This window comes from Eleutherodactylus coqui, chromosome 1 (genome assembly GCF_035609145.1).
Source record: "Eleutherodactylus coqui strain aEleCoq1 chromosome 1, aEleCoq1.hap1, whole genome shotgun sequence".
NCBI classification, from domain to species: domain Eukaryota; kingdom Metazoa; phylum Chordata; class Amphibia; order Anura; family Eleutherodactylidae; genus Eleutherodactylus; species Eleutherodactylus coqui.
The window spans coordinates 58,710,102-58,733,807 of NC_089837.1; the positions used below are offsets into that span (position 1 = coordinate 58,710,102).

The 23,706-nt window shown below is 43.9% G+C and overlaps 1 protein-coding gene across 3 annotated transcripts in view; it reads left to right on the top strand.

Annotated features, from left to right (window-relative positions):
* ITSN2 (intersectin 2) overlaps positions 1-23,706 on the top strand; it is a 173,748-nt gene that overhangs the window by 140,211 nt on the left and 9,831 nt on the right. For all 3 annotated transcript variants that reach the window (XM_066596589.1, XM_066596598.1, XM_066596606.1), the window contains 10 exons: positions 10,827-10,948; positions 11,489-11,595; positions 13,399-13,582; positions 13,838-13,936; positions 14,016-14,183; positions 15,849-16,061; positions 17,164-17,285; positions 18,665-18,747; positions 19,652-19,735; positions 23,529-23,702. In XM_066596589.1, the coding sequence (XP_066452686.1) occupies positions 10,827-10,948; positions 11,489-11,595; positions 13,399-13,582; positions 13,838-13,936; positions 14,016-14,183; positions 15,849-16,061; positions 17,164-17,285; positions 18,665-18,747; positions 19,652-19,735; positions 23,529-23,702 (1,356 nt within the window). The remainder of the gene's footprint in view (positions 1-10,826; positions 10,949-11,488; positions 11,596-13,398; positions 13,583-13,837; positions 13,937-14,015; positions 14,184-15,848; positions 16,062-17,163; positions 17,286-18,664; positions 18,748-19,651; positions 19,736-23,528; positions 23,703-23,706) is intronic.

Here is a 23,706-nt window from a genome sequence, read left to right on the forward strand (position 1 = left end):
TGACCCTGGAGGTCCCTTCCAACTCTACAATTTTATGATTTCATGAAAAAAAAACCTAATAATGGGGCTTCTTAATCCCTTTTAAACATTGCAAGTTGCTAAGAGGAATCAACAAAAGTTTCAAGAAGATACAAGTAGTTATCGTCACTGCGGATGTCGGTCTTTAGGGGTCTACCGTTAGATCTACATGGGAGCTGCCAGCAGGAAACCTTTTCTGCCCATGAAGAACATCAGGACAAGGCATGGTGGTGGAGATGTTCTGGTTTCAGGGCCTGAGTGACTCACCATCATAGAACTCAATGTTAAGTCTTCGTTGTAGCAGAGGATAACCGCAGTAGATTAAAGCTCAGCAGGAAGTGGATCTTACAACATTTTAAGGACTGTAAACCTCCCTGTAACTCCACCAAGGAATAGTTGAAAAGAAAGAAATGGAGCATCCTTTGGTGGCCAAGTCAAAGGCAAGGCCTTAATACCACAGGGATCCTATGGGGGAAATTTGAAACTCACTCATACTTGCAAGAAACCCTTCAAACTTCTCACAGCTAACAAGAAAATTCCATGAAGGAACAGAAAAAAAAATTGTCAGAGCATGGAAAATGGTTAGAAGGGGTCGCCTCTCGAGACCCCCATCCATTAGCTGTTGAAATCAATATGAGAGCTGCGCTGCTTCGGCACTTCCTGCTTCTGTGCTGGTCAGTATCTCCGACCAGGAGAAGATCACGAAGTGCTGTAGCGGCGCAGCTCTCCCTTTGATTTCAATTGGAGTGAAGCCGCTGTCTGCATTTCCTCCTCTGTCAGCTTATGACAACATCTATCCTGTTGCACTGGACAGGGGGCCAGATGATCAGCTGATGGATGGGGGTCCTGAGCGGTGGACCCCCGTGCACCAACTACTGATGATTTATCTAAAAATGGGCAGATGACCCGTTTAAGTAGCGAACGGACCTTGTTAGACATTACTTCTCTCTATATAGACCTTTTTGATCCAACAGGATATGATATGTTATCAGTGGCTGAATGCTCATTTGTCCATTGGGGATTTGGGATAGCCTATAAAGTTTTGAAAACCCATTGAAAAACATGGGATGCTGGGAAGTGTAGTTCAGTGGTAGCTTCAATGAATCAGGTAGTAGCTGATAAAGATGTCAAGTAGAGAATGACTATAAGGAATGTCGACAAATAGGGAACCTAAGAATTTTTTTCCTTGTACACATTCGCATCTTTGTCTTCTCATTAATGAATAAAACATCAATGCAGATTTAGCTTTTCAAGTAAGGAAATGTAGTGGAATATTCAATAAGAGCGCATTAGCAGATGTAATTACATGATGACAAAGCTGAAAGATGCCTCGACAAACAGGAAGAGCAGAGGCTCTACGTAGGGTTCAAAGAAGCCATGTTTTGTTATACCAGAGTGGATTTAAAAAGGCTCGACTTATGGCATTGTGATGAAACTGACGTAATCCTGTTGTAAGGTACATAATGGAAAGCTACTGTGATTGGCGGTTTGCCGGGAGTAACTGGGGCCAACTCTGGGTTGGAAACAATAGAAGATAGCAGTAGACTCAAAACTAAATTCACCGTAATATGGACGCAGACTCCACAAAAGCCGAATACGTCCACTGGGATGGAGTAATGCTGTGGGGAATTTTTTGTGGCACATCCTGGGTCTTCTGATACTTGTGGATGGATGCCACGACTAATTTCTGCCGTGCTGAGGGCCAAAGAGGTTCAATGCACTACTAAATGGGAGTCTTTAAGAAAGTGGCCAGTCAATGCACACAGTTGTATTTCTATTGGTGCCGGTCAAACTCAATGAAATCCTGGGGCAGGGTCCTCTTCATCAAGCAGAATAGATAAAGGGAATGTTGCACCTGAAATGTGTTAGAATTTTTTGGTGGATTCTATTCTGGGTCTTTCTGGAAAAGTGAAAATAAGAAGTATGTAAAAGAGGCTAGGTGGATGGGGTGTGTGTTTTCAATGGGGAGAGGGTAATACGTCGCTGATGGACTCCCTCCACATGTCTTCTGCTGCACTTTGTACGTGACCATTGGGAAGGCAGCAATAGTCAAAAAGAAAAGCAAACGTTTTCTGATTCCTCCTCTTGGTGTTGCATGACTGGAGTCCTGAAAAATGACGCTTTTTGACAAACGTAAAGGCATATTTAACCCCTTAAGGATGCTCCATTTCTTGTACTTTCATTTTTGTTTGTTACTCCCTGTTTTCAGGAATTAACTTCATAATTTGTTTCTCGACATGGCCTTCTGAGGGCTTGTTTTTTGTGGAATGTGTTGTGTTTTTCAATCCTACCATTAATGTACTATGTAACTTAATGCAAAAGTTCAAAAAATTTCCACGTTGAAAGAAATGGTTTTATGGCGTACACCATGTGGCAAGAAGGACATGCTAACTTTGTTCTGTTGATTACAGAATGAAGCATGATTCCAGTGCTACCAGACTGATCGCTTTTGTTCTCGTTATACTACTTTTAAAAATACCTTTTTATCTTTTTATAATTGCTTTCTGTCGCCATCCTCTGACCATTGTAACTTTATTTTTCCATTGATGGGGTTCCGCATCTATGGAGCGGGGTCAGCTTCCGAGCCTGCTCCACACAACTCGCCACCAGAGGTTAAAGGGATAAAGTTGTCTGACTTGGAAAACTGACTTATAGATACCCTTCTAATGTATTTTTGAGTTCTTAAAGGGGAGACCTCATTCAGGACCTTTACCTGTCAGCATGAATAACAGTTTCAAAGGGTCTCATATCTTTTGCTGTGCAGTACCCAGTATGTCTATACCACTGGCGTAACTATAGAGGATGCAGGGGATGCGGTTGCACTCGGGCCCAGGAGCTTTAGGGGGCCCATGAAGTTTATGTTCTCCATCTAGGGAGCCTAGTACAATGAATAAAATATTATAGTTGGGGGCCCCATTATAGGTTTAGCATTGGGGCCCAGGAGCTTTAAGTTACATCTCCGGTCTATACATTATATAGTTCTCACTAAAATCAATAGGATTTCTATGTAATGTGTCATCTCCCCTGCGGGGGTGCTGCAACGCAGTTAAACACTTGCTGCTGTATTCTCCCAGAGATCACAACTGATCATTGGGGGTCTAAACATAGGGGCGTCTTGTGATCTTATCATTGGGGGACCTGTGTAACAAGAAAGAAGACAGCCTCTTTAATTCCATATCATAAAATCCTAGAATGGTAGAGTTGGATGGGACCTCCAGGGTCATCTGGTCCAAGCCCCTGCTCAGTGTAGGATCACTAATTCACTAAATATATAATAAATGTGAGAAGGCAGATATCCAAGAATCTGTATTTTCAGAATGTTTCTCATGATCAGAAATAAGATTGCCGATGTTCGGTGATTAAAATGTAGTTTTTTAACAGGATCGTTCAGTTCTCTGTACCGGTGAATTGGAATAATTGAGCAACCGGTGTTGAAACTGAACGATTAGCAAACGAGCCAACGCTGATTTTTATGCTTGCATAAATAACGTTAAGCAAATGAATTATCGTTCATTGCTCAATCAGCGGCCGTGTTTACACTGAAAGATCCAGTGGATTTTTGGGTTGTTTTTGCACATTAATCATCCCGGGTCAAAAGCCCCCTTACTCTATGCAGGAATGAAGCGCATCGGAGTTCGTTCCTCCGCGGGTGTGTAAACAATCCTGAGTGGCACATGTTCCGTGTACAATGATTTCATTATTATGAAATTGCTAATTGTCGTAATCACGGCAGCAGTGTTTGTGCGAATGCCAATGAGCGGAAGAGAATCTAACGCTCCACAGGCTTGTAAATTCCTATTCCTGAGAACTGAACACCTTTGTTTTAGTAAAGGTGACGACGGAGCGCTGTCATGTTTATGTTAATGGTTTATACAGTGTTCTTCAATAGACAGCGTGGTTTAGGGTTGTCACATCGGGGTTTCATTCCAGCCAGGTAAACCCTGCTTCTCTGATGCTCTCCTACAAGTGTAAGTCCCAACTCTTGGGAACTACTAGTTCCTCTGCTGGGGAACCCCTGAAAGATCCCCCTCCCTTTCACCATGATACCTCCTGATGCTGCAGCCTCAGTCTTCCAAGCAGTTTTTCAGTCGTCAATATCTGAACCGGCATCCGTGTGTGAAATCTGTGGCTAAATCTCTGATTTCTGCTGCAATGTGCTGCAGATTTCACATGTGGATTAACCTTATTCAGGGGCCACACTCGGTAGTTTCTATGTCAAGAAGTGACAAGTCATTTCTCTTTTACATCGCGCACATTTAAAATCAGCACACAGAAAAAATGGTTGAAGATAAGCTAGGGAGTTATTTCCTATATAAAAACAAATCATTGGGAATCGGATTACATGCAGCTTTCACATAGATTTGGAAAGAATTCTGCACCAGAATCCATGTGAAAATGTGTTATGCGAACATGCCCTTAAGGGTAAGTTGCCAGCTTTTTCGCCAAAAAATACTGGCAACTGTGAAAATGGGCATGGTTTCATGGTGTGGTTAAGGGCGTAGCTTATCATGACATATTTTTTTTACCTTCTTTACGCCAGCGGCCCTAGTACTACCGGTAATAGTGCCTCCTCTCAGTGGCCCCAGTAGTAATAGATTCCTTAAGTGGCCCAAGTAGTAATAGTGCTCCCCCCTTAGTGTCCCAAGCAGTATTAGTGCCGCCCCCCTAGTGTCCGAAATAGTAATAGTGCCCCCTAAGTGGCCTACCCAGAACCTCCAGTCAGCCAACAACCATATCATCAAGTGCTGTAACTCTGAAGCTTCCTCCGCAGTGCAGGAGGAGTGAGGATTAGAGATGAGCGAACATACTCATTTCGGGCAATTACTCGATCGAGCATCGTTTTTTTCGAGTAACTGCCTAATCGGGCGAAAAGATTTGGGGGGCACCTGGGGTTAGCGGGGAGTTGTGGTGGGGAGTGGGGGAGGAAAGAGAGAGAGCTCCCCCCTGTTCCCCACTGCTACCCCCTGCTGCACCGCGCCGCCCCTCGAATCTTTTCGCCCGAGTAGGCAGTTACTCGATAAAAGCAATGCTCGATAGAGTGATTGCCCGAAACGAGTACGTTCGCTCATCTCTAGTGAGGATCTTCTCTGAGCGCTGCAGCATCATCCTGATGGGAGCTTCAGGTGAGTTAGCGCTTGATGATATGGTTGCTGCTACAGTTTTGGGAGCAGGCAGAAGTATGGTTCTAGGAAATAGACATATATAGGCACATTAATACCTTTTAGGTGTAAAAAAAAAAAAAAAAGTTGTAAAATATAGCGCAAGCCATGCTTCCACAAAATTTGTGTGACTTTTTGAGCCGTACATCGCTCAGCGCCCCCTTTTTTCTATATACCGGCAAATTTACGTATAATTTATGCTAGAAACTGGCATAAATTATACCAGAAATCGACAGCAGCCCCTAGCTGATGTAAATTTCTTTTTGGCACACGGAACAGCCGAGATGCACCTAATACATGAAGAGACCTGTGCCGCTTCTCATGTATTAGGGCTCTTGCACACTTGCGTTTTTTTGCACGTTTTTACATGCGAGATCGCTGTTTTTTTTTTATGTGACTGTCAATGGACTTTCTAATATTAAAAACGCATTGCACAAAAATCACGAAGCATAAACATTAAAAAGTCCCATTAACATTTTAATTAACATGAAAAAAACGTGCAAGAAAAACAAGCGTGCTAGAACCCCTAGGTGCATCATGCGCAGACAAGGATTAGATTAAGACCAGCATTGAAAAGTAATTGGTTACTATGGGCAACTGCTTCACATTTCCTTTTGCGCTCACTTTGATAAATCTCTCTCATTGCTGGAACGGCCTTGAGTCACATGCTGTTCTGTGCAAAAAAAAATTTTGGCGCTCCCCACTTGTCATAAGCAAAAAGATGATAGCTATAAATATTGTGCACTGCTGAGGATTCTGCATGTATTTTGTTTTGTAGTACCATGCCCAAGCCAGAACAGCTCAGCAAATAAATACGGTATCAGAACCAAGCACAGTGAATTATAGTACCAGAACCAAATTGATACACAAGTACAGCGGCAAACCTGATGGCATCCTCTTCCCGCACCACTGCCTGACCCGCTGTCACCTCCCTCCCCAACAAGCTGGTGCCGTGTGCGTTCGCACGGATCTTACATAGCTAAGGCCGGCCGCGTCATCGTCACTGAATGCAGTTATTTTCTTTTTCTGAGGCCGGCCTCACACGAGAATATGTGCAGTTGTGCGTGCATAAGCTTAGCGTTTTTATAGAATGCACTTGGCTATTTTTTGCGCACGCATCGGCATATTCTACTGCACTTGTTGCGCCCACAAGGCATGTTCATTTGCACGTTGCAAATATACGCACAAATTGAAATGACAAATACTGCATACCAGATGTGTTCTTTTTCCTGCGCAGTTAGGCCTCATGTCCACGGGCAAAAGAAGAATTAAAATCCGCAGCGGATTTTAACTCTTCACCTGCACGCGGATCCGCACCCCATAGGGATGCATTGACCACCCGCAGGTAGATAAATACCCGCGGATGGTCAATAAAAGTGATTTAAAAAAAAAAGGAGCATGAAAAAATCTGGACCATGCTCCATTTTCGTGCGGGTCTCCCGTGGGGACGGCTCCCGCAGGCTTCTATGGAAGCCGTCCGGATCCGCGGGAGACAAAATTCGGAATTTACTCACCCGCTCCGGTTCTTCCCTTCGCCGCGGCTCCATCTTCTCTCCGTCGCGGCCGGATCTTTTTTTCTTCGGGCCGGCGCATGCACGGGGCACGTCGGTGACTTGCCCCGCGCATGCGCCGGCCCGAAGAAAAAAGATCCGGCCACGACGGAGAGAAGATGGAGCCGCGGCGAAGGGAAGATTCGGAGTGGGCAAGAGGTACGTTTATTCTTATTTTTATGCCTCATGTCCGCGGGGCAGAAGGGACCCGCTACGGATTCTCCATGGAGGATCCGTAGCGGGCCTGATTTTCCCCGTGGACATGAGTATTTCATGCATGTCCTTACATATTGTACGCGCACACCTCCCATTGCCTTCTACGGGGACCTTTGGTACGCAAATACGCAGAAAAATAGAACTTTTTGCTCGATTGAAATGCGCACGCAAACTATGGAAATGTGAATGAATCCATTGAAATCAGTAGGTTTTATTATCTGCGTATAGCGTGCACAGATACGCCCATGTGAAGGCGCTCTTCGACCTCATTCAGGCAGGCATATTTGCGCTCTGTAATATACAGTTTCTTCACCTGTATATTTTACGCGTGTGAAAAAAAAAATGGCAGCATGGCCGACTTTGGTCTGCATCACAAACCGAATTTGCCCATAAAAATGAATAAAATTGCATAATACGCACGATACACGCATATTTACGATGGAGGCAGAAAAAAAATCAATGGGACCGCCCTGGTTTTCTTTCTTTTTTGAACGTGTAAAAAAAAAAAAAAAGACAGGAAAGCTCAAATACGCCCAGTTTTTGTCCATGAGAACGCTGCATATTTCACAGACTGAAACTGCGTGCGCCCGTGTGAGTGAGCCCTTACACACGGATATATCCTCTGCCACCTCGATTTCATAGGCCGCCTTCACACAGATGACAAAACGCATAATTATGAAACCCATTTGCGATGTTTTCTCTCTTGCGATGTTGCGATATTTTCAGATCGCTGCATGCTCTATCTTTCTGCGTTTTGCTTTTTTCTCTCGCCCCCATGATTCCCTATGGAGCCTGTGATTTAGCGCATCTCAACACACGAACTTGCGACGTACGACGCGTAACTAGCAATTCCTGTTGTCTATCGGCTGAGAAAATCGCAGCGGTGAGATTATTTTTAAGGAAAAAAGAAAAAACCATCGCTGATGCTCAAACATAGAATGAGCAAATATGCGATATTTCCGCGAGTTTCTAACCACAATATTGATAAAGTCCACCTCCATTTAGGTGGAGCCGGTCAGTATTATATGTAGACCCCCCCTCTCATAAGAGACCCTTCTAAGGGGGAGAATTTATTAGACCGTCTATAAGACACACTAGGCCTTGCTTATCAGAACTGTTGCCCCTAGCAACCAACCAGAGCTCAGCTTTCGGCTCTTTCACTGCTGAGGTAAAATGAAAGCTGTGATTTGTTTGGTTGCTAGGGGAAACAGTCAGTTTTTGCTGTGATGCCTCGTTCTCCTGTGGGTCCCTCACATAAGCAGAACTGTAAACCAGGAGCCCAGTAAATGACAGCAAGCAGAGATCTTGACGACTTTGGAAATTGATATAGAAAGTTACTGTCATTTTTCTGTGACATTTGCGAATGTGAATAGAGGCAAACCCCCTGGCTTTCTCTGTCTTTGTTTTGCTTTCAGTCTGTGAAGACGAACAGTATAATCGTCCCTGTTTCATATAAAGCCATTAATTATAAGGCTGCGGCTTGTCTACATTCCAGGACGCGGCCGCTCACATTCCTCTGGAAACGCTTGCCATTGTAAAGTCATGACTAACGGCGACGTATCTTCCTGTCCTGAGAGGGGAACGGCTTATGTAATGCTTAGGCCAAGCCTCTGTCATGGCCCTCCGCACGGAAAATCTGCGGCATTTACAGCAGCAGCAAAGAATCAATCCGTGCGGAAATGGACCTGCGGAGCGGATGTCGGATCGGCTGTCGGTTATGGCAGCAGATTTGCGGCGCAGGTTCCAAATAAGGGGGTGAATTTGCGTCAAAATCCAATCGGATCTAAGGGGGCTTTTAGATGGAATGATTATGAAAAAAAAATTTGCTCAAATGAGCAAAAGTGAATGATAATGATAAAGTCTAAACACGAGCCAACAACCAACCGGAATCGTTAGCATTTCGCTCATCCATTTTATGAAGGCATGAAAATCATCGTTGGCTCTCACTTATCGGTCGGTTTAAACGGCGCTCGTTTGGACCCTCCCATTCACTCATACAGCGAATGTGAACGACTGAACGACTTCTCATTGAAACAAGTCATCAATGTATTTGCCTGTATAAACAGGCTGCCCGAGCGAACGACGATGTAATACACTAATTCAAACAATAAGGCTTCCGTGGAAGACCTGCGATTCATCGCGGAAATTAATTTAAAATGCTTGCGGGTGATCGCGGATTCAAGAGTTGTTTTTTTTTTGTTTTTTTTTTTCCCCGTGCAGATGCATACAAAAAATGCACAGATCGTCCATGCGGAAAAAAAAAAAACGCAATCCAAATGTTGCCTTCCCCCACCTCCCTGCCTGGTCTCCAAGATCGAATGCTTCCATAAAGATCAATAGCGCCCGTCATCAATAGAAATCCGCTCTAAAATGGAGCATGCTGCGATTTATTTTCCGCTCGAGGAATCCATCATTCAAAAGAGCTGCGGAATGTCATGCTTTCTTATGGGGGACTTTAACAGCTGATTGTCCGTGCGGGTGCCGATTGTGGATTCCGCAATTCAGATCTGCCCATGTCGTCTTAAAAGGCCCTAGGGGTGTGTTCACACCTAAAGGCTGCAGATTTTGACTTGAAATAAGTTGCGGATCTGCAACTGCGCAACAGCCTGCGCTGCACTCCTCTCACCGGACAATACTGTACCCAGAGCGCAGCGCGCACCGACACCTGCTACCGAGTGCCATCGCAGCATTCATGTGGTGCGCCAGTCATGTGATGCCACTTCCGCTCGCATGACCAGCGCCACTCGGTAACAGTTGCTGGTGTGCACTTCGCTCTGGGTATAGCAGCTCCCAGTACTGAGAGGAGAGGAGCGCAGACTAAAATCTGCACCAATAATGGGGTTTTTAATGCAGAAATGCTGCAGATTTTCCACTGCTGAGAATCTCCAGCATTTCCACTACATGTGAACATACTCTTACAGTAGTAACCATGCTGGGAGTTGTAATCTCACAGCAGTTTGAGAACCGCAGACCATTGAGAAGATAACATGTGCCTATTCTGTCCACGGAGACACGTGGGGTCAGTTTTGATGCATGGACATTGCTGCTCATTTGATGCAAGGCTTACCTCTACATGGTACCACTGGCAAGCATGTAAGCTGTACCAGGACTATCACTCCTGCGCACAGGAACTATAGTCGTTCAAATGACTGTAGGCGGAGTGGACCAGGGATCGTTCCGACTCACCCGCCTTCAATCACCGTAAATGGGCATTCGCTCATAGATTGAGCGGCTCTTGTTTACATGTAGCGAGAACCAGCTCAGCAGACAATCCTTTTCGGTGACCTAAAACAGAACGACTAGCGACAACTGCACAACTTCTCACTCAGTGCCCTGTCGGGGCCGTGTACACATGCCGACATCCCCTGAAGTCGCTAATTTGAGCAATTATTCAGGCAACTTTCGACCCATGTAAATATACCTTTAGACTCTAAACCCCAAAGCTCATAGTCCGTATATGTCCAGAAAACCAGCTCCCACTCACTGATCCTGGAAGGAAGGCAGTGCTAGTTCAATGCTTCATCCCATTATGGTTTTTCCCAGCTATGTTCACTAGAATGGCGCAAACCGTGCATGTAGTGCTACAGTACATCAGTATTCTCAGTATCAGTGAGGATTCCAGAGGTCGGACCCCCATTGATCATATAGTGATGGCATGGCAACTTGGAAATGGGAAGCCCCTTCTTAACTGTTATGCATTGTAGCTGCCAGTGCCCTTATGGAGACATGACACCCGCATAGATGGTAAAATCTGCTACAAGTGAATGCTTCTTGCCTACCTTTCTGATCACGTAGGTATCACTATAGTAAACCTCTAGGTTGGTTGTGTTTTAAAACCCCTCTGATCAATAGGCCTTAAGTAAACAACGGTGTATTCTTGCAGGGTGCGCTGATCTCCAGACATTGGACACCATGCATCCCATGGAGAGAAAGAGGCAAGGCTATATACATGAGCTGATCCAGACTGAGGAGAGATACATGGACGATCTTCAGCTTGTGGTTGAGGTGAGCTACAAGACTAAAGGCCCTTTTACACACAACAATTATCACTCAAAATTAGCTCAAAAGCCATCTTTTGAGCGATAATCGTTACGTGTAAATGTGTGCCCATCGTGCACTGACTGTGCACTGTTCCTCAATCACTGAGTTCAGCTCCACTTAAAATCCATCCACCCTTTGTTCTCTAAATACATGCAAATGAAGCTAGTTATCTACTAATGGGCTAATTAGCTCATTAGTACCTATCCAAAATGATCGCTCAAAACTGTCAGTTTCTGACGAATTTTGAGCGATCATCTGTGTGTGTAAATACACCTTTAGCTAGCTCTGAACTGTCGTAATGCGGAGCAGAATACAATAGCATTGGGTTGATGGAAATTTGTACTCTTCTGGTTTGGTAGCTTTTTACCAGGCGCCCCAGTAGTGTGTAGTCCTCATATTCTCTCCGGTATCTGTGGTGTGGACGGATGCAATAGAGCGATGGCTCATATGACTGCCGTTTCACATGAACATGGCCTTTTGCTAATACATATGAATTTCTTCTAGGTGTTCCAGAAGCCAATGGCAGAATCCGGTGTGCTGACTGAAGCAGAAATGGCGATGATATTTGTCAACTGGAAGGAGCTCATAATGTCCAACACAAAGTTACTAAAGTTAGTTTACTTGTTTCCTGAACGCTTTTTGTAAACCTTCCAATTCCAGTTTTCTGTTATCTCAAGTTGCGGGGTACGATGCCTGGAGACTCTCCTACCTGATCTGTAAAACAAATGCATGTCCTGGGGTAGGACGAGAGTCCCTGGGCATCATACCATAGCCTCCAGTATCACCTTTTCACACCCAATGTAATTTCAGACAAAAGAATGGAATTGGAAGAACACTTTAATTAAAGATCTCCCATCTGTAGGACAGATGTCCAGATCTCATATTGACCTTTCTCTTTGTTGAGGAGATCTCATCCTGACTTCAGGCCTAGAGAGCAAGAAATACCGCTGCATATTGATTGTAGTAGTTATACACATGTTGGAACACCTTCTTGAGGACTTCTGGTCTTATGGTCCTCTATCACAGGCCAGCTATCGGGGCTTAAGTATTCCTCCAAACGCTCATTCGCCCAACAATCTGGCCGTGTAAAGGAACCAATGATCAGCTGACAAATGAACAAGCACTCGTCCGTCAGCTAATTGGCTCATTTAAGTGAGCATAACAATGCTTGCTATTTGGTTGCACATCTCCCAATGTAAACGGGCTGTGTAAAGGCGCAAACAATCAGCTGACAAATGAGGAAACGTTCATTCGGCAGCTGATCGAATCATTTATGCGGACGTAAAAATGCTCATCTGCACATCTGCCTATGTAAATGGGGACATGTACTGCCAATCATTGACAGCTTTACACGGACAAACCACTATGTTAACATCCTGTCATATCCATAGAACAGATAATCTGCCTGTGTGCATAGAGCATAGCTAGTGCTGACCGACATGCTCATTGGTGGTCAGTAGTTGTTAACACGGGCAGCTTATCTTCCTGTGTAAAAGGACCATTAGAAATTATCCTTTGTCTTCCCCCTACTTTCTCTCGTCTTCCCCCTGCTATTCTCTCTATATCAAATTGTATGATTGGAATGTGTATGGCCACATCTAAAAGGCAATCCCTTATCACACAGAGTCCTGCTGCTAGAACCCACAGTAATCAGCTGTAATCTGTGGATGAACCTGTAGTGTATTCAATTTTGTCACAGCGCCACCACAGGTGGACTGAAGTATTATTTGGTGCACATTAAAGTCAATAGACTGTACAAGTAACTCATGGATCTCCTGGGTCCTCCAGAAAAAGTGCCACTCTTAGTACCCACTCAATGTGTTGGCTTATTTATATACGGTTAGTATACACTTGAAGTAATTATTTAAGGCCCATTTTGACGCAACAATGATCTCTCAAAATTTGCTCAAACGTCCATTTGAGTGACAGTTTCGAGCGATCATTTTACATAAACTCTTAAGTACCTATTCAGCTACTTAAGAGTTTATTGGCATGCAAATGATGCCTTTTGCTGAATGCAGATAACAGCTGGAGGTTTGTTATCTGCATTCAGCTCCTTTGTTCTCGAGCAGGATAGCAGCTGAAAGAATACTATCAGCGTGCGCTCCCGATAAGACACATCGCTGACTTTAAGCAGGCTTGACGTCAGCGATGAACGAATAGTGCACAAAAAGACGTAATAATTATTGCTCAAAAGATGGCTTTTGAGCGATAATCGTTGAGTCTTAAATGGGCCTTTAAGTAAGCAGAGATCTTGAAAGCTGTGAGCAACGGATTCAAAAAGTAGCATGAAAAATTGTATAACTTTTCAGTATATGAGAATTCACATTTATTTGCCGAAACCAAAATTAGCCTTTAAGCTGCTGTACCCTTTTTATGGTCCGTATATTCACACCTAGCTACAATTCTTGCAGGGCTTTACGAGTGCGCAAGAAGACCGGAGGGGAGAAGATGCCGGTGGACATGATTGGAGACATTTTAGTCACTGAGCTGTCACATATGCAAGCATATATCAGATTCTGTAGCTGCCAGCTAAATGGAGCCGCCCTGTTGCAATTTAAAACGGACGAAGGACCAGAATTTAAGGATTTTCTGAAGGTTGGTTGGACGTCACACCCTAACAGCCCTAACAGCAGCACTACGCGAAGCATATAGGCAGGGGTCTATAGTTAAACAGTATAGATGTGAGTTCTTGCACAACCACCCAGATATACTAGAACATCACAATGGACTAAACACCCCGGGAGTCCTATCGTAGTAATAGATCAAGGTGCAAGGGCATTTCAGATGTGTGATTTGCTTGCGATAACTCACTATATCCCAGTTTGATGTGCTTGCTTGTTTGCTTCACAGAGACTAGCCACTGACCCGCGCTGCAAGGGAATGCCTCTGTCCAGTTTTCTGCTCAAACCTATGCAAAGGATAACTCGGTATCCTCTCATCATAAAGAACGTGAGTCCCCAGCCTAGTCCATACAGAGAGAGGAAACTCCATCATCAGTCTTCAGTTCTAACTCTCATGTTTTCACCAGATCCTGGAGAACACACTGGAAATTCACCGTGACCATGGTCATCTGAGGGACGCTCTGGAGCGGTCCGAGGAGCTGTGCTCTCAGGTCAATGAAGGTGTCCGAGAGAAAGAAAACTCTGATAAACTGGAATGGATCCAGGCGCATGTTCAGTGTGATGGACTAACGGAGGTAAGGACAGCAGCGTTGATGAGCTGCATTAACCTATCCAGTGGGTAAGATGTTTGATGCACTCTGCAGGCGAAAAGTAGGATCTATTGTATGTTTGTGAAGTGTATGCTCCATTGAGTATACAGTAGCTGGTGATTATTCTGGTCCGTGTGTAGGATTCCCTGCATGTGGTGGAGGAACATACTTTGGTACGTGCAGATGGGATCTTTTGCTTCTCCTATGTTGGTGAGGTGTTTGTTCCACTCTGTGTAAGAGAAGTAGGTGTAGGAGTCGGATCCACTGCAGGTGACTGGTGGGGGATCCACTGCCTGTGCATGTGACGGGTGGCGGATCCGCTGCATGTGCAGGTGACGGGTGGCGGATCCGCTGCATGTGCAGGTGACGGGTGGCGGATCCGCTGCATGTGCAGGTGACGGGTGGCGGATCCGCTGCATGTGCAGGTGACGGGTGGCGGATCCGCTGCATGTGCAGGTGACGGGTGGCGGATCCGCTGCATGTGCAGGTGACGGGTGGCGGATCCGCTGCATGTGCAGGTGACGGGTGGCGGATCCGCTGCATGTGCAGGTGACGGGTGGCGGATCCGCTGCATGTGCAGGTGACGGGTGGCGGATCCGCTGCATGTGCAGGTGACGGGTGGCGGATCGACTGGAGGTGGCGGGTGAGCATATTATTTCTCTGTGTGTGGGTTTGGAATATGACATAGTAGCATGATTTAACAGAGTGCTGCTGTGTGTATTTTGGAGGAGTATGCTTCACTATGTATAGGTGAAATGTAAGCGCTTTGTTTCGGATGGAGTTGGTGTAGGTTATGCGCATACTCCGTGTTAGAGTAGAATCCCATTGTGCGTAGACCAGGATTAACAACCACTGCGTTAGTAGACTGTGAATTTAGGAAGTTGGATCCTCTGTGTTTAGATGAAGAATTTGCCCTTCTGTGTGTAGGTGAACAGCATGGCGCAGTATGGTTTTATATATGCACTAACATGCCAAAAGTCATGGGACAGAAACTAATCTTATGAACACACACAAAAACATGCAGCATTTGCCGATAAAGGTTCCAGGGATATTCAACATTATAACTTAATGCCCTCCATAATGATGATAATCAGTATAGGGCTACTCAATGTCAAGACAAGAAAAAAGGAGTACGGGTCCTCCTGCATTCAATGTGGATGTGATTTTTGCCAGAGTCGCTTGTTTGCTCACGTAGACAATTCTAGTCACTCACCACCAGTTGTGATCATTGAGCACCTGTGGGTGGCCACTGCGCTGTCCACTGTGGGTGGTAATGGCTTTCCGGCACACACATGACACTGTGGATCAAGGAATGTTAAATGCCCGCACAACATTGGAAATGGCATGCCCCATTCGCCCCACTATCATGCCTCGCTCAAATTCTGACAATTCACATCACCTTGCCATGAACAGTGTATAACCTCACAAGATAACGCCTCACAACTTACACAACTGTGGATGTTCCTAAGTGTCATCTGAGAGAACACCACTTCATAACCAATTTACATACTGCAATCGATGTACTGCAGTTTAGTGTTACATAATGTACTATGTTGTCCTGGTATTTCTTTGACCTCACATACCAGCTTGGATTTCTTCCTCCTGTTGTAAATCCCTCTGATCACAGCATTTGTCTTTTGCATCTTTTAGCAGATCACTTTTAACTCCCTGACGAACTGCCTGGGACCCCGCAAGATCCTGCACAGCGGCAAAATGTACAAGACCAAGAGCAACAAGGAGCTGTATGGATTTCTCTTCAACGATTTCCTGCTCCTCACATACATGGTTAAGCAGTTTGTCTCCTCAGGATCAGACAGGCTTTTTAGCCCCAAGACCAATGCCCAGTACAAGATGTACAAAACGGTAAGGAGATGGGGGCCAGGGGTCCATATCTGATATGTGGATATAATAAATAAATATATATATATATAATATATGCTGCAGTTAAACTGGATAACAATCAGTAACTCCATTTATAACTGTAGATTGGTATCCGGCTTTCCCAGATTCCAATCTACTTAATTATTCTGTATTTTATATCCTTGGTTTCTATATTTGCAGCATAACAGGTAGATTTTCTGTTCTGGCCATATTTACAGCTGTCATCCAGCTTTTCTCTGTAGGTGTGGTCCAGCATTAGAAAAAAATACATCTCTTTAATCCCCAAAACAGCGACACACCTGTCCACAGGTTGTGTGTGGTACTGCAGCCAGGTCAGATTCACATCAGCAGTACCAGACACAACCTATGGATAGGTGTGGCGCTGTCTCTTGAAGAAGGCAGTCATGTTTTTCTAATCCTGGAGAAATTGTAATTTCTTCACTTGTAATATAGATCCGCAGTCCTGTGCAAAAGATTGGGCAGCTCTTGTCAGATTAGGTTTTGTTCCTATGGGCTTTTTCAGCATCAAATTTTTCCTACACTGATTTCAACGAGAATCCACGTAAGAAGTCTGTATTTGCTGCAGATTTTTATATGTTTAATCAAAATGTAGATTTAACCCAAGTCTATTGGCAAAATCCACATGCAAATTTTTGACGCAGAATCGGAGTCAAGAAGTGATATGTCACGTTTTTTTCCACTCACGGATTTCAACTTTGCACACACAAAAAATCCACCCCGCATGGACGACTTGATCAGGGCATTTAGCTGCGGAGGATTTGATTCCGCTGTGTGATTATACCCTTATATCTCCTGTTGACTCTAAGCTTAGAGGAGCCCATGGCTGTTTGATTACAGGGTATGGAGCAATAGTTGCATCTACCTGGTGCACATAGATCTGCATAGGAGCTGCATACATTAGACAGTAGTAGACAGTTAATAAAGACTTGTAAAGTCATTTCTTTTCATTTAGACTCATTAGAACATTTTTGGTCCACGTAAAGCTTGTATTTGTTAGTGTTTTGTCATTTTTACAATTTCTACAATTCTCCTTCATATGATTCCTTTTCTCTGTTTCTTAAAGCCAATTTTCCTAAATGAAGTGCTGGTCAAGCTGCCAAGTGACCCGTCCAGCGACGAGCCGGTGTTCCACATCTCCCACATAGACCGGGTGTACACCTTGAGGACAGAAAACATAAATGAAAGGTGGGCTCTATGGAGTAACTGGAAAAGGCATGAGGGGCGCAATGACAGCACAGTGTGCCAGAAGAGTTAAAGTACCTTTACCTTTATCGCTCCTGTGCTTTACACGCACAGGTGAGCGACTTATCGCCCGGTGCCTTGTCAACGGTTGCATGTACACGGGGCGACTATCGCTCAAATTCGCTGTTTTCAGCAATAATTCGGGCATCTTTAGCCCTCACATATGGTAGCAGGCAGCTGAGAAAATGCCAAGACGGCCTGCTTGAAGGCACCACATCCCCCACATGTAGGCAGTGTGGGATGAGGTGTCATTTTTATTGGCACCACTTTGGGGTACATATAATTTATCGCTTGACTTTTATACCATTATACTACATGATGTTATGATTCTGGTGGTATGATAGGTCTCTTTTTTTTTCATTTGTTTACCATTTTAAAAAATTACTTTTTTAATGAAAAATCCTTAGTTTTTTGGGGGGAGTGACTGCTTTTTTTGTTTGCTTTTATAAAATGTTATTGCTTTTTTTTTTTTCACTTTTTTCTTTACTTTTTGAGTCTGACTAGAGGATTTGAAGCTGTGTGCATCTGATTGCTTCTATTATGCTTTGGATTATATAGACCCTAGCATGGCCTTACAGGCTAATGTCTGTGGCAGACCTAGGAGGCCTTTTTAGGTCCCCGCTGCCATAATAATTCATTTGCACTTCGCAATTGTATCACAGGGAGTCAATTAGCTGACAGAACGAGCCCCTCTTCCAAATTCTTTAGATGCCAAGGTTACTATTGATTGCAACACCTAAGGGATTAAACTGCGATGGTTAGAACGTTGATGTAATGGTACGGCCGGTTGCTGGAAGGGGTTAAAGAGAAGCAGTGATCCTAATTTATCTAAAATCTCTAATGTAAACACTGTAGCAACCAATCGCAGATTAGCTTACAATTTTTAGAGGAGTCTAAGGGGACGTTCCCGCATAGCAGAAAATGTTGTGGAATGTCCGCAATGAACATTCTTCACAAAATTCCGCACCATAACGACGGAAAACCTGTCAAAATCCACACGCTGAAAAGGTGAAATCTGATGCGGATTCGCAACAAAAGGAAAGTCAAAATCAACACCTATGGCCCAAGTTTTGACAGGTTTTCCGTCATGATTATGGTGTGGAATGCCCATTGTAGACGTTCTGCAACATTTTTCGCTACATGGGAGAATGTACCTTAAGGAATGAAAACAGCTGCGATTGGCTGCTGTGGGTAAGAAGGGCAGTGTTTGCTAGTATTCCTAGTGTGACAGCATATGGCTTGTGTGTTGTAGTGAACAAGTTGTTTGGTCTTTCATCACTGTTATGGTGAATGGTCTCATTGTCTAATGTTGTCTTTATCAGAACTGCCTGGGTCCAGAAAATCAAATCTGCCTCTGAGAACTTCATCGAGACGGAGAAGAAGAAGAGGGAAAGAGCATATCAAGGTATTATGACTATTTATGGAAATTCCACTTAACTCAGCAAATGCTAATTCAGAAAGTGTAATAATCAGGCATTTATTTACAGCCTGGAACCTGACTTTGGAGAGGACATCGTTGTCCCACCATGTCCCATCTTCTGTTTGGATATTCAGTGCGATCAGGAGTGTCCTCATAAGTTCTGTCTGCATCTATGTTGCTCCTCATCCTCTGACACGTTTCCAAGCATTATTATCTTTCTCTATATATGTATTTTGTATGTATTTCTTGTTACCAGTCAGTTCCTTGGGTTTAACATCTGCTGTATTCTTCAACGTGTGCACTCCTCCCATAGATAGACACACCATTACAGTATCGCACTGTTAAAGTGGATGTGTCATCAGAAAATGACCTATAATATAAATCACCTTTTTGTGTTTTAAGCATATTTTTAAAGAATTTTTTTTTTGGTCATAATCTATATATTAAAAAAATCCTATAAACCTGCATGTTTTGCACTCAGCACAGAGCCTAGTACTAGTCTATCACTTCCTCATCAGTAGAAAAAGCTTTGCAGCAGTCATCTCACTAACATCACAGGCAGGATTACACTGAGAGGTGACACCTATATGTAGATAACACAGGACCCACCATTCACAATAGGTATAAGCTGTGACTATCTACTCCTCTCCCTTCAAGATGACCCAGGCACAGGTCACAGAGCATGTCTAGAATAGTCTCCATGCAAGTCACTGAGTCAGCTCCTGTCCACTGTGCGAATGGCCCATGAGGCTGCTGTAAGCCTTTTTTCTAAATGTAGCTCAAGCAAAATGGCAGCCCCCATAGTCATGTATAGGCAACAGAATAAATTCTACAATCAGAAAATAAAAACAGATTTTAATTGACAATATTATTATTTCTCCATCTGCAGCAAGGTCTCACAAGTCTTCCGGAATTGGGCGTCTTATGGTGCAAATCAATGAAGCCGCAGAACTAAAAGCCTGTAGGCCCAATGGTAAGATAACTGCAGGGTACATGGAATGGTGGGGGTTCTGAAGAGAAGCAGTCATTGTGACAGATTTGAAATAAGGATATTATTTATTTTTAAAGGCTTTTTTGATATTTTTAAAAAAGTCCCCCCTGTTAGAGAATGGCATAAAAAAAAAAAAAAATGGCTGAGCCACCTTCTCACGTAGCTTCTAGTCCACCACCGCCGACCCAGTCCCATCCACTCTGGTCCCCACTGTTACAGTAAGTGATGATGATACATTCATTGCTCACATGACTGCTGCTGCCAATCACTGGCTTCAGCCGTCATATGTACATAAAGTGCATGAGTCTGCGGAGGCCACAGTTGGCTGCAGCAGTCATGTGAGCTATGATGTCTTAGCAGGGTGTAGGTGGTGGTGGTAGACAGGAGGCAATTTTAGATGTCGGAAGACCACTTTAATACTACATAGTTTAGTTTTGTTAATGAACAAAATGCTAATTGAATGAACAAAAGAGAAATCTCAATCAAATGACCGACCGCCTTATATGCCTTCAAAACAGCATCAGTTCTTCTAGGGACACTTGCACAAAGTCAGGGATTTTGTATGATTATAGTCAGATGTATGATTAGCCAATTATACCAAACAAGTAATAATGGACATCATTTTCATATGTAGGTTGAAATACAGCCATTCACTGTAACAGAAACACCTGTGTAGGAGGCTTAAAACTGGGTGATAAACAGCCAAACTCTGCTACAAAGGTGAAGTTATAGAAATCATTTACATGTCACAGATCACACACTATAGCAAGATTGAGACAGCTACTGGATACAAGGGGTTTATACTGCATCAGTAAGGTCTCTCACAGGCAATCATTTCAAAGCAGACTGGGGTTTCAAGATGTGCTGTTCAAGCTCTTTTGAAGAAGTACAAAGAAACAGTGATTGGCCAAGGAAATTTCTTGCAGCAGATGAAAGACACCTCATGCTTACTTCTCTTCAAAATTGGAAGAGGTCCAGCAGTACCATCGACTCCGAACTGGCAGAAACCATTGGGACCCAGATACACTCTCTTACTGTTTGGAGAAGTCTGGCTAGAAGGGGTCTTCTTTGAAGAATTGTGACCAAAAAGCCATACCTTCAATATAGAAACAAGGCCAATAGACTCAGCTATGCACAAGAATAGGAACTGGGGTCCAGATATATGGCAGCAGGTGCTCTGGACTGATGAGTCAAAATGTGGAATATATGGCTGTAACAGAAGGCAGTTTGTTGGCAGAAGGGCTGGAGAGTAGAGATGAGCGAGTATACTCAGTAAAGGCAATTGCTCGAGCGAGCATTGCCTTTAGCGAGTACCTGCCCGCTTGAGACGGAAGATTCGGGTGCCGGCGCGGGGCAGCGGTGAGTAGCGGCTGTCAGGAGGGAGCGGGGGGGGGGGGGGGGGGAGAGAGAGAGATCTTCCCTCCGTTCCGCTCCGCTCTCCCCCGCAGCTCCCTGCCTGCCGCCGGCACCCGAACCTTTCATCTCGAGTGGGCAGGTACTCGCTAAAGGCAATGCTCGCTCGAGCAATTGCCTTTAGCGAGTATACTCGCTCATCTCTACTGGAGAGCGGTACAATTGTGAGTGTCTGCGGACAACAGTGAAGCATGCTGGAGTTCATTGCAAGTTTGGGGCTGCATTTCAGCAAATTGAGTCCTCAATGCTGGGAAATACAGGCAGATAGTATTACATGATGGATACGTATCAGGGAGGCTTCTATCTTCAGTGTAAAGAAGAACTAGGAGTCCTGGAAGTGATGATATGGCCCCACAGAGCCCTGAGCTAATCATCATCCAGTCTGTCTTGGATTACATGAAGAGACAGAAGGATTTGAACAGGTTGACATCCACAGAAGATGCGTGGCTAGTTCTCCAAGATGTTTTGGAACAACTACCCTGCCGAGTTTCTTCCTAAGCTGTGTGCAAGTGTATCTAGAAGAACTGATGTTGTTTTGAAAGCAAAGAATGGTCACACTCAATATTCCTGTGATTTAGATTTCACGTTTGTTCATTCACTTTGCATGTTGTTAACGACTAACTATTCACGTTTCTATTTTTGAAAGCATTCTTACTTTGTAGCATTTTTCCACACCTGCCTAAAACTTCCGCACAGTGCTGTATGCACAGTAAAATGCCCTTAATCTGGCATCTGATGGTCCAGAAACCACATTAGGATGTTTCAAAGTAACCCCGAACACTTAACGCGACTGTCCAGTTTCAAACAAATTTCAGACCCCGGACCGGAGGGTGGAGGGAGGGGTTATCTGTAGTTGATTTTTGTCGTCCGATTCCGCCAGTTTGAGGTCGCATTTCTAGACTGCCAAGATAGCCATTGCCATCTTTAGACTGCCCAATTTTCCATAATGCATTGGTAGTGTCAGGACTACCAGTGCACTATACCTGCTCTGTGATTGGCCAGAGCTGCACACGTGATCACCGCAGGCCAATCACAGAACAGAGCATAGTGTAAATAGAAAATGGCAGTGACCACCTAAGCTCCCCAAAAACAGCACCCGGAACCATACGACAGCTGACACAATCAACTACAGGTAATATACCCCCTTCACGTCTGGTCCCAGGACAGAATTTTGCCCCGAAACCAGAGGGCTGTTTTAAAGTAGTTGTCCAGACGAAGGGGGTTTCTATGTTAAAACAGTTTAGGATGTTATAAAATTTAAAAAAGGACCGATACTCAACCCTTCTGAGGTAATAACTTTCCAGCACCCCACCAGTCTCTGTAGTCCCTGTAAATTCCATCTAAGCATGTGACTTCTACAGCCAATTACTGGCTGGTGAATATACTTTCTAGAATTGTCTGGACTAAATGATTCAATGTTTTTAATCCCATGGCAGTCGCATCACTTTTGGTAAAAACCCTTCCGAAAATATCAGGGTTTTTTTTGTAAAATTTGAATTTATGTCTCATATAAATATATTTGGCGCAGATCTTAGTCGCCTTAAGTGCATTTTTAACTCATTAATGTCATACCTAACTTTAACCTTAAAGAACCAGTGTATCCCCTTTTGTGTTCCAGCGGTCATAGCTCTTATTTTCGTCAATGTAGCTATATGACATCTTGTACTTTGCAGGACAAGTTCTAGTATTTATAGAAACCAGTTTGGGGTACATATTATGTATTGAACTTTTCTTAACTTTTTGCTGCATGGCAATGGGTAAAATAAAAGCTCACCATTGTTTTTTAGGATTTATTTTTTCGACCTTCACAGTATAGTATCAATATTATACTATTTTGATAGTACAGGGTGTTATGGATGTGGAATTACCTTCTGATTGTATGTAGGTTTTTTATTTTTTAATATTTAAAGCCTAGTGTAAGGGGGGAACGTTTAATTTCCCCCCCCCCTGTAAAACAGTTTAGATGCCACATAAATTCATGTCACTCCTTCCCTAGTACATGAGAAGTGACATAAGAATCATAGCGCTTTTCTTCTGCTCTGCACACCCACTGAAACATGACAGCTGTAAATTCAGTTTTACCGACCCCACTTCAAATGGCAGTAGCTCTAAATCTGTAACTGCTACAGCCATGCTTTTGGTGTCATTTTGAAGCCTTTAAAATGACACCAAACATACATTGGTAGCAGCGATAGAACCACAGGCACAGCCGTATGGAATAGAACAAGCTCAGTTCATCCAAAACTGTAATGTCCTTTTCCTGCAGAGTGAACGGAGCTTGTCCCAAAGTCTGATAATCCAGAATCCAACTGACCTTGCTATGAAATCTTGACATGTTTTCTTGAATATTGGTTTGTCACAGGGAAGAGTAACCCATACTGTGAAGTCACCCTGGGCTCCCAGTGTTACACAAGCAGAGCAATATCTGATACACTCAACCCAAAGTGGAACTTTAACTGCCAGTTCTTCCTGAAGGATCTCTACCAGGATGTGTTGTGCATCACTGTGTTCGACCGAGACCAGTTTTCTCCTGATGGTGA